The 10,888-nt window shown below is 51.1% G+C and overlaps 5 protein-coding genes across 5 annotated transcripts; 3 read left to right on the forward strand and 2 right to left on the reverse strand.

Annotated features, from left to right (window-relative positions):
- Nucleotides 1-93: 93 nt before the first annotated feature.
- On the forward strand, nucleotides 94-1,163 carry N7506_010989 (carbon-nitrogen hydrolase family protein; the record flags this gene model as incomplete). The annotated part of the gene is made up of 4 exons (XM_056960282.1): nucleotides 94-138; nucleotides 231-319; nucleotides 387-790; nucleotides 835-1,163. The coding sequence occupies 4 exons, from the start codon at nucleotides 94-96 to the stop codon at nucleotides 1,161-1,163; spliced, it is 867 nt and encodes a 288-aa protein (XP_056806437.1).
- A 1,682-nt stretch (nucleotides 1,164-2,845) lies between these two features.
- On the forward strand, nucleotides 2,846-3,160 carry N7506_010990 (uncharacterized protein; the record flags this gene model as incomplete). Its single annotated transcript, XM_056960283.1, has 1 exon — nucleotides 2,846-3,160. The coding sequence occupies one exon, from the start codon at nucleotides 2,846-2,848 to the stop codon at nucleotides 3,158-3,160; it is 315 nt and encodes a 104-aa protein (XP_056806438.1).
- A 5-nt stretch (nucleotides 3,161-3,165) lies between these two features.
- Nucleotides 3,166-3,777, forward strand: N7506_010991 (uncharacterized protein; the record flags this gene model as incomplete). The annotated part of the gene is made up of 2 exons (XM_056960284.1): nucleotides 3,166-3,484; nucleotides 3,512-3,777. 2 exons carry the CDS (start codon nucleotides 3,166-3,168, stop codon nucleotides 3,775-3,777), a joined length of 585 nt encoding a protein of 194 aa, XP_056806439.1.
- Nucleotides 3,778-6,114: 2,337 nt separating this feature from the next.
- Nucleotides 6,115-6,507, reverse strand: N7506_010992 (uncharacterized protein; the record flags this gene model as incomplete). The annotated part of the gene is made up of 1 exon (XM_056960285.1): nucleotides 6,115-6,507. One exon carries the CDS (start codon nucleotides 6,505-6,507, stop codon nucleotides 6,115-6,117), a length of 393 nt encoding a protein of 130 aa, XP_056806440.1.
- Nucleotides 6,508-8,175: 1,668 nt separating this feature from the next.
- Nucleotides 8,176-10,645, reverse strand: N7506_010993 (dynamin-like GTPase vpsA; the record flags this gene model as incomplete). The annotated part of the gene is made up of 8 exons (XM_056960286.1): nucleotides 8,176-8,344; nucleotides 8,397-8,481; nucleotides 8,532-9,432; nucleotides 9,491-10,144; nucleotides 10,206-10,227; nucleotides 10,326-10,420; nucleotides 10,498-10,567; nucleotides 10,620-10,645. 8 exons carry the CDS (start codon nucleotides 10,643-10,645, stop codon nucleotides 8,176-8,178), a joined length of 2,022 nt encoding a protein of 673 aa, XP_056806441.1.
- Nucleotides 10,646-10,888: the final 243 nt, after the last annotated feature.

Consider the following 10,888-nt stretch of genomic DNA (forward strand, 5'->3'; position numbering starts at 1 on the left):
CTGAATAACTTAACATCCCGCAATCCTGTCCATCTCAATTGATAAACGTTCTTTCGTGTCCTTTTTGCTCTTTTTGTGCTGCGCATAATCGCAATGGCTCTCTCTCCCCGTATCGCTGTCGTCCAATGGCAAATTAAGGTAGGTGGTCGGCATCACCGGTTGTTCAGCTCATGCTGTGACTTGCCCTGAAGCCTGGAGCCTGGAGCATGAAGATGACTCATTGCGCATAGGAACTCGATTTGGAGTACAACCATAGCACAGCATGCAATTATATCCGCCAGGCTGCCGCTGAGGGCGCTGAGCTTGCGGTCCTTCCCGAGTAAGAACCAATGACGTACTCTGTGCTGGCGCATGAGAGCAGCCATAACGATGCTGATCGCATCCAGATACCACCTCAATGGCATGGTCCCTGACGATCCTCTATGGGCCACTCAAGCCGGCGAGTCTCCCAAATATCTGGCCAACTACCAAGCCCTGGCCAAAGACCTCAAAATCTGCCTTGTTCCCGGCACCATCATCGAAAAGCACAGCGGCCCAAACAACACCACCCTCTTCTATAATGTTGCCTACTTTATCTCAAACGACGGTTCAATTCTAGGCTCCTACCGCAAGAAGAACATCTGGCACCCCGAGCGCCCCCATCTCACCTCCTCGGCCCTGGAGCACCATGTCGCAATCGACACCCCGATCGGCCGCGTCGGCATGCTGATCTGCTGGGATCTTGCATTCCCCGAAGCATTCCGCGAGCTGATTGCCGACGGCGCGCAAATCATTATCACGCCCACCTACTGTGAGTTCTCCATCTCCTTGTCCAAGCTCTTCTAACTCTACCAGGGACACCGCACGACGCATCGCCCGAAGCCCGCGTATACAACCCAGACTGCGAAGCCCTCTTCCTCGAAACAACCATCACATCCCGCTGCTTCGAGAACACCTGCGCTGTTGTCTTCGCCAATGCCGCTGGCCCGTCGGAGAATTTCCTCGGTCTGTCGCAGATCGCGCTTCCGGTCGCGGGTCCTATTGCTAAGATGGGAACTGAGGAGGGCTTTATCGTTGCGGATCTAGATATGGGTGTGGTTGAAGCTGCTGAGAGGAATTATAAGGTTCGTCAGGATCTCAAGAAGGATGATTGGTATTATACCTACCGTCACACTGGGAGGTAATTGGTGTCCTCCGCGTGGAGGTTCGCCACTCCGCGATCCAATTATACTGTCACAGAGCCCAATCACGACCTAGTCTACCGTGTATAGAGTAGCTGGATATACAGTAGCCAAAACAATGAATTCCTATCTCTTCCACGTGCATCTGAAGCTTGATTTGTGTGGACTGATGACTGCAAGGCTCGCTCTTTGTGGACGGCCCGCCCTGTGCAGCCGCGTTCCCACAAATCGTGTAGCTGAATCCAGTCGTGGATTTCGGACCCCTGTCGCTTGCCGTACAGATGTGAGACCCTCTCGAATCTCTTGTGATCGTGAGGCTCGTTCTTCGTCTAGACGGCCCGCCTTGTAGACCCACCGCAGACCTCGGGAGGCCGGCCCTGTGGAGCCGCTTCTCTGACCCCTGTGTAGCGTAATCCAGTCGTAGACTCTGTTCCACCATCAATTCCTGTACAAGACTGGGACTCCCTTGGATGTCTCGATGATTGTGTAGCTCGTGCTTCGTCTAGACGGGCGTCCCTGTGAAGGCGCGATCCGACTCTACTGCGTAAATCTCCGAATCCCCCGTCGATTCCTGTCACCTGTCAGTATCTGAAACACCCCAGGGTGTGTCAAAGATCACGAAGCTCATGATGTGAACAGCTCAACGCGTAAGCTCGCTATGCCGGCGTCGAGTCGCGTCGCGCGCCGAAGTGAAGGTATCCCCATCTCGTTGGTATCCCGCCATCAAACCTATCAGAAAGGCTCAGTCATAGCTCATTGAAACCTTGTGATCCCTCTGGTTCCCTAGCCGTCAGTGGGTACGCGTCCTCCGTCATTCGTTCCCGCTGTGGATCACTCCCACCATCCGGCCCTCCTAACGCGATCACGGCTCGCGACTCGAGACAGGGGTTCGGGATGAGCGACATCTTAGCTTGGCGATAAGAGGTAGGATTTATTCCGGCTGGCATTCGCGTGGCAAAGATAACTGTCCGCGTGCGATCGATCGCGTTTGTGGCATAGCATTTCCCGCCGGCCGCGGTGACTACGGTCTTCGGGCACCAACGAGAGACTAAACTGGTCTTAGTAGATGGCGTAGTTGGAGAATACTCTACGGCATGGTATATCACGTAGGCATTTCGTAGGTTGCTCTCAAGACATCGCCCTATTCCACACTGTACGCCTAGACACCATTGTTACCAAGACAGACGCACCACATTTCCAAAATATATTTTGTATTTCTTGACGCCCGCCCACGCGAGGTCTAGATTTCCAAGGTTAGCAACCTACATCTATGGATTTCCACAGGCCTGAGTCTCTCGGGACTGCCCAGGTGGTGTTTTCATACCCTAGTTTGGTACGTAGAGCCGTTATGATATATGGATACCTCGAACAAGTAGCGAAGGCCACCCCTCCGGGACAGCGGAAAGGTATGATAATAAAAGCTCTTTCTATTATTTTTACTATCTTTTGAACGGTCTTTTGAACTGTCTTCTCAACAGCCTTTTCAACATCAAAAGACTACGCGCAAGCGGCGACAGATACAGATGTAAGGCTTCCAAGGTTCTAGTTGGACGGTAAATTTAGGTCAGAGAGCCACGTCATAGGGCTGGGGGAAGGCGCGAGGGTAGCAACGGCCATTATAGAGTTTCCGTCTGCGCCTTTGCGGATTCGGATTTTGCGGTTGACTCATCTACATCTCAACCATCATGGCATCTCCAAATCGCGAATCACCTCATTTTCAGCGCATACAGCAGAGCTCACCATACAATGATGTCTACATCAATGCGCTTATCACTCCGCCTCGCACCTGTATGAGCACCCAACACCCAGAAGGACAACGCTGGGAAGGACCTGGTGGCTGGGGTGCACGTCACTTGAACGACGCGGCACCGTTCACACTCTGGGATGCAGAAGAGCGCAAGTTTCGCTTCCCCTCCGGCGAGGAAATGACTTGGATTGAGGGAAGGTTTGGAAGTGTATCGAAACGTACCGTCCACCTAAGCCAGTTCCGCTCACGCTAGGAAACATGCCAGTGATGTTCGTCCGCTGCGGTGAAATGTTCAATCCGCCCTTGCCGAAGTCTGGTTATTCAAATCATCGTGTTCCTAATCCATGTCCCACTGTCCGATGGCCGAACATGACTCACCCTACCAAGAATCAGATAGTGGCTGTTCTTACGGCTATCGCACCACTTGCCAATGTGAGATCTGCCATCTTCCTTCCCTTCTGGACCATCTTTGAACTTGAGACTGATGGTCGCAGCTACGAAAGATTATCACTTCCTGGTGTCGTGGCAGGCAGAACAGCATTACATCACCATGAACACAAACCGTTCCTTGATCAGGGTAAGAGTATTACCCACCCATATCAAGGATCGGCTGCCGGAACCGCAGTGCAGGAGAACTCCAACCACTTCCGAACTTCGTTCCTTACCCCTGAATGCCAATTTGAGTGTGGCTTTGGCTCAAGAGGCACACCAAATGAGTTTATTGAGCCCGAAACACCCACTGGTCATCAACCCAGACCAGGCTCATGGAGCGAGGTGTCTGCGGAGCCCCGATTGTCGATGTTGACACAGGCAGAGTCTGCGGCTTCTTCCACCTCAGCAATGGGATTATGCGTTCTCTGCTGTGACTGATGACCCTGTGGCTGACGGATGGGCATTGGCATGAGTCCTTCCACCTCTCTGCCTCTACCAACGGCATCTCGGCCACAAAAGGCTTGGATTCCTTCAAATCCCAAGTTAACACCTCACTTCCTGGATTATCAAGCTCTCAAAGCTTGCAAAGACCAGTTCTCACTCTTCACCGTCGACCAAGCTAGACTGGCTGCTGAGCGCTGCCCCTAGATGTCGAGATTTACTTTTATGTTATTAGCTTTGACCATTTATAGTGTTCGATCAATGTAATTCTTCGTTTTCTATTCAATCTCATATAGTGTATTTGATTTTGCCAGAGGAGAGACAGAGGACAGAGCGCAGGGCTCGCAACCCAGAGGAAGTGAGACTGGATGAAGCGACATTCACAAAGGGTTTCGATTGGCAATTGGTCAAGTATTGGCGGATTTGACTGCTAGGGGTCGATGCTTCCGAATGGTGAGATTGGGCGATGAGATGTACGTAGGATTGTCTAGCTGGTAGCCCGAACCGATTTGGTAAGAAGGGAAGAGGCAGGCCTCCGGAGAAATGGGGCCTTTGGACTGTAGCAAGAATTGATGTACGGTAGTTGATCTGGGGGATAGCCAAATTGCTGGATCTGGTGAGATCAGGTGCCTCGTGTACTGACAATGCAAAGCGAGACGATTGAGGGTGTCAATCACGAGAATCAGCCGAAGAATTGATGAAATGGTGACCTCCACTGGGATAAGGAGGCTCTGCGGGAGGAGCCGGTGGGATTCAGGAACCCACTAGCCTCAAATGAGGGGGCCAATGATAGAGAGGGAAAGAGGATCAGTGGATCACTAGCCTCAAATCACACAGCCAATCACAGGGTGGGGAGCAAGATCAGGGAGGGTCCTGCTTGATCCTCTTCTTTCATTGGCTGTGTCAATCGAAGCTAAGGGGATCACTAGCCTCAAATCACAGGACCAATCATGGAGCGGGGAAGAGGATCAGAGAGGTCTTGATCCTCATCTCCCATTGGCTGTTTCAATCGAAGCTAGTTGGATCACTAGCCTCAAACCACAAGGCCAATCAGAAAGTGGGGTGCAGGATCAGGGTGGGTCTTGATCCTCTTCTCTCATTCGCTCTCTTAGTTGAGGCTAGCGGGCGCTAGTGGGAGATCTGCGGTATAAATACCCCTGCCATTTCCTCTCTTCCTCCTCCTTCTTTCTTCCTTCTTCATCTCTTCCATCTTCCACTTGCTCATTCCCTTGTTCCATCAAGGGTCTCATCCATCATGCCTCTTCCAACAAGTCTTCCATCATCAGCTTGGCTTGTCCTCTCTCTTCTCTTTTATCTTTCCACCTTGAGAGGAGGGGCTTGATGCCCCGCAATTTTGCGTTGGGTCTTCTTCATCTTCTCAGTCATCACATGACTTGTAAGTTCCCTCTCTTGTCTCTTCCTTCACTGCTTACCTCATGACAAGACAGGTCAGCCACATGACCTTGGCCTCTTCCACTCTTGGCCCTTGGTCCCTATGGACCTTTTCAATTCCAAATTTGCGTTTGGTCCCCTTCCACTCTGGCCTTCCTCCACTCTGGCCTTCTTCCTCTCATGGCCCTTGGACCCTATGGACCTTTTCAATTCCAAATTTGCGTTTGGTCCTTTTCCACTCTGGTCCTCTTCCACTCTTGGCCCTTGGACCCTATGGACCTTTTCAATTCCAAATTTGCGTTTGGTCCTTTTCCACTCTGGTCCTCTTCCACTCTTGGCTCTTGCCAACTCCAAATTTGCGTTTGGTCCTCATCCACTCTTGGTCTCCTTCCACTCTGGTCCTCCACTCTTGGCCCTTGGCCCTTGGACCCTATGGACCTTTTCAATTCCAAATTTGCGTTTGGTCCGCTTCCACTCTTGACGTCCTTCATCTTCACATTTGGCCCTTTGGCCGTTCCACATTTTCGAATTTCGCGTTTGGTCGTTGCAGCTGTGGCGTGGCGGGCTTCGGCTTCAGGTCAAGCGTCTTCGGTTGCAACGACTCCAATTTCTCATCTTCATCTCATCATTCTATCTTGCCTTTTGGCATTCCACCTTGGCCTCCAACCTTTGGCCTTGTCGAATTTTACGTTTGGTCTCTAGCACATCTCACTTTGAAGAAAAAAAAAGGAAAAAGGAAAAAGGAAAAAGAAAATTGGGGAGGAGGAAACGGTGTGGAGGAAATGGGAAAAATTTATTTTCACTTCTTGGACCTTGGTGAGCTTGGTTTGGCTTCGGTTTCCAGGTTGTACTTAACTGACATGGCAACTCTCAGGTCCCAGCTTCAATCTTTCCACCTTCAATTCGCCTTCAACTTGCCTTCGACTTGCCTTCAACTTGCCTTCAGAGCTCATGATCTTCCCATTTCCTATGGTCTTTCCTCCCACGGTCTCTTCTTTCTTCCACGGTTTCTCCCTTTGGACTCTCTTTCCCTTTGGACTTTCCCTCGGAATTCCCCGTCCAGTGCGGAGTGCCTACCTGGCGAGCCGATGCACCCTTCGAGAGGATGGTTTTGGGGGCTGTACCCTCCGTGTTGCGCCTTGAGCGGGCCAGATGACCACGACCCATCCAGCACCAATAGAGGGTGTGCTGGTTGTGGCAGACCCATTCAGCACCAATAGAGGGTGTGCTGTTTGTGGTAATTTCAGCACCAATAGAGGGTGTGCTGAACCGGGGCACCAGCACCACGGCACCAATAGAGGGTGTGCCGATGACTGAGTGCCTGCGTGCGTTCATCAAGCTAGCTCACAGGTAGAAACATTCGGGGAAAGCTCTCAATCCATCCAGCTCAGGGTGTTCAGAGGCTTGCTGGGAGGACACGCCAGCAGCCAACTCCAGCCAGCCAGCCAGCCAACTCGGTCTCAACCTCCAAAATCTTGGGTTCCTCAAATTCCCAAGTCCACACACACATCTCACTTCAACAACTCTCAAGTCCTCACAACTTGCAACAACCAAATTCCACCTTCCACTCTCCACTTTCCACTCACGACAACTTTCGACTGGCTGCTGAGCGTTTCGCACTGGATCCGGACGTTGACATTCATTCACCCTTGGACCTTGGACCTTGGACAACCTTCATCACAACAACTCCCTCTTGGAACCTTCTCTCTCTCTCTCTCTTCTCTCTTGGACAACAGGATTTTCGACAATGGGAAAGATCATTGAGCTCTCAGGCACACACCTCTCATCCACTCCACTTTCAAACACTCTGACATCTGGCAACTTGTCTCTTCACACACATGTCATCAGCATGGTCAGTATCCACTATTCTTCTTCATTCTTCGACATTCAACTGACAAGTTCCAGCTTCAGGCACAGGCACAACACCATCCTTCGATCCACCGATCCACCAGCCTCCACTCTCCACTCCACTCTGCTTGCAGTCCACTCCACTCCACTCTCCACTCTCCACTGGATCATCCAACGATCCCACTCGCACCTGCAGGATTACCTTGGCTTACAACAACAAAACAAACACAACAAGCCCACCTTCCACAGTCTGAGCAGCTCTGCCACGTACCAACAAAGGAGCAAGGCGCAACAGCAGCAACCACACAACAAATCCTCACACTTGGAGTTCGCTCGGTGGACGGCTGGACAAGGATCATTCACAACGAAGGCTTGGAAAGATTGGGGTTTCTCATGTGCTGCTTCAAATCATGTATCTAGATTTCTTTTTTTTTTTTTTTTTTTTTGCGAGTTGTCGTCACTCAATCAAGACCTTCACTCTCTCTCGTACTTTATTTTTCCTCTAGAGTTCCTTCAAGTAGATGGATCTCAAGTAGCTTCCAACTTGTCAGTGGATCAGTATTCTATTCTCACTCTGCTTGTTCTTCTCTTCAAACATTTTCTTCAAAAGTTACCCACCCCTTCAGAAGAGCGTCGAACTTCAGTTCATGTGTGCAGAGTATTCCACAGTTGTTCTGGAGCCACCACTTTCCTCTCACTTAGTTCTCCTCGACGCTCATCTGAAGCATCTTGACGTAGATTCGACCAGCAAAGCAGGCTCCAAGGGACTCTTGACTTTGATTTTTTACATGATCCTTAACTACAACCACAAGCGCAAGATTAAGAGAAAAAGAATCAAAGTCTGAATTTCTAAGCTAAGTCATAAAGCAGACAGAATCATTAATTAATCATGATCATCTGAGCGTTCATGTCAAGTCCAGACAACAGACCAATTCGAAAAGAAAACGGTATAGAGCTCTCAAATTGGACAGACAAACCAAAAGGAAACAGAAACAAGCAGAAAAGGACTCCCCCCACACCATGATCAAGGACGCAAAGCCGAAAGTATCAAGCATCTACAAACTAACCAAGGCATGATACGAGAGCAGTATAGTCAAGCATTTGCAAAAGTGACAAACAGATAGCCCACAACGCTCATGTGAATTTGGTTTCCGCTCACTGGACTTGGCTGACGATTTCGCTGGCGCGGCCGAGACTCTCCACCATCTGCTGGCACTCCTTGCGCCGGCGCGTAGTGTAGTCGCTTTCCTTGAGGAGATCGTCGAGCTCGTTGTTGCGGTACATGTTCTCGAGGAGTTCACGTTGCATCTCGTCCTTGGTGAACCTGAGGTGGCTGTTAGTATGGGCGAGGGATGGAGGAAGGGGGTTATTCATACTGGACAAGGGTGTACATGACGGCCTTGGGGACCATGTCGATCATTGTGCGCTTGACGATGTTGAAGTAGGAGGTGATGAGAAGCTCTGTATTGCGGTTAGTATTGCCTTGCAAGATCCGCGGTTGAAATACTTACTGATAACTTCGACCTCAGTGGCCTCGCGCTCAGACAAGCTGGCAGAGGCCTTGAGAGTTGGGGGAGGAGCTTCCATGAGAGCCATCTTCTTCTTGTTCTTGGAAGCCCAGAAGCTGCCGAAGAAGCCGCTGTTGTTGGTGGCCTCTCCGGTTGTGTCGAGAGAGGGGCTCTGAGCACGCCCGGGAAGGGGCTTGCCGGTCTTGGGGTCGACCTGCGTGGGCTTGGAGGCCTGCTGGCGCTCATTGACAAGGGTCATGGCGCGGTGGCCGTTGAGGAAGTCGGGGTGGCCGGTGTTCACGTAGGTGGCTTCCATGTAGATCAAATCCTTGACCAGCTTGTTAGTGGGCTCCATACACTTCTTGAAGAAGGCAATAACCACTGCGTGGAACTTCTCCTTCAGCATGGGGTAACGGCGGAACAACTGCTTGGTCAAGAGTTGGCTCAGGATGCGGACCAACTCATCATAGACAAGAGAGATACACTTCAAGCTGGGCTCTTCCAAGCGCTTGATTTGTTGCTTGACGATCAGCTCAAAGGCAGTTGTGCCGACGAAAAGAGCGGGCGAGGAACCGGAGGAGTTGTAAAGAATGGTGCGAATGTCAATGTCCTTGACGATGTCGAAGGGATCAACGGCCTTGATACCGTTCGAGTACAATTCGTGGAAAACAAAGGAGATACGGGCACCGCCAGAAAGTTCAATGCTAGAGAGCTCCTGGTTGTTACCCTCCAAGACTGTGCGGTACTCGTTGCTGAATTCAGTGATGATGTTGAGGATAATGTTGGCGCTGTTGCCAAGCATTGAGTCACCCAGCTGGGACAGTTCCGATGAGTATTTTTGAAGAGATGCGTTGATGCGAGCCTTGATATCGGGGAGGGTTTGCTTGATGTGCATCATAAGAATCTAAGACAGACGGAAGGTTAGCTCGGGGGTTTGCGGAGTGGGTGAACCAAGTTCATACCAAGTTCAACTTGCGGGCCAGGTACGGTGTACCGCAGTAGGAAGCCTTGTTCCTGTATGCTTTGTGGTTCTCAAAGAAGTTCTTCTCGTTCTCCAGGGCAGCAGCAATAGGCTTCTTGTTCTCGATGTCACGCTGGCCACGGTTGACCACGGGGACGTAGCCCAGGCGCAGAGGGATAATTCGTCCAGCGAGGATATCCACCACATCGGTTCCATCGTCCATCAAATCGACCTTACTCAACACACCGATAGTGCGCTGACCTTCGGGGTCAACCTCACGTGCCAACTTGAGACCATCGGAATTGGCAAGATCCTGATTGGCCGAAGTGACCGCCAGAATGATCGCATTGGGCTTGCTGATGTACTTGAGGACCATGTCACGGATCTGGCGCTCGATATCCTTCGGTTGGTCGCCCACAGGCACCTTGGTCAAACCGGGCAGATCGACGAGGGTCAGGGTGAGGACGTTTGGGGAGTAGATGCGCAGGTTGATGGGGGATGGCGAGATTCCAGCGTTCTTTCCGACCTTTGTCTCCGTTTCGCGCACAATCTCATCGCGGATCTTGTTGAAGTCGTGGAACTTCTCGCCGGGAAGGTGAAGGAATTCACCATATTCGTCCACGTTGGACTCGGAATCCGTCGTTTGCAACTTGGTCTCGCCGTTCGTAGTGGGGGGTTTTGTTGATCAGCTGCAAGATAAGAGGACGTCGAGTCACGATTCCTGAGCCACGAGGCAAGCTGTATCCAGGGATGGTAATTAGTATTTATTGACATCACCGTGCCCCGCCGCTCGTGCGAACAAGCAGCGGCGCAAGCTGTTGAGTCTGAGCACCTACAAATCCCGACCAACAATGTTTTCAAGCACGGAACTCTTTCCACTGGACTGCGATCCGACGACGGCAATTTGGGGCAAATCGATGGGGTTTTGCACCTACAGCAAGCAGTGTTAGCGTCCGAATTACCCCTAACATGGCCATTGAGAAAGAATCGCCGAACGGATATACATACTCCGACTGTAGAAAAGACATCTTGAAGCTTGTTGACCAGCGAAATCAAGCTGGGATCATTGACGTTTATGCTGCGCACGGAGATTAGCCAGACCGCATCGGCGAGGGACAGGGGTTGCGCACGAGTAGCCGGACGTAGGGCTTGCCATGACAGGCGATTGTATGGATATAGCGACTGATACAAATCGAAAGAAATGAACAGCAGAAAGAAAGAAACTGAGGTCGAAGCACTTGGCGGGAGAGGTGAATACAAGTGGAAGATTGTTTGGCTCGAAGGCGGTGATGGTGATGTAGTGGCGTCCAGAGCGGTCTCTGTCTACGTCTTGCCGATTAGGCTCCAACTTGGGGGGTTTTTACGGAGTACTCCAGACTCTTCTGGATTATTGAGCAGC

The sequence above is a fragment of the Penicillium brevicompactum genome (assembly GCF_028827555.1).
Source record: "Penicillium brevicompactum strain IBT 35665 chromosome Unknown utg000007l_segment0_segment0, whole genome shotgun sequence".
Lineage (NCBI taxonomy): Eukaryota > Fungi > Ascomycota > Eurotiomycetes > Eurotiales > Aspergillaceae > Penicillium > Penicillium brevicompactum.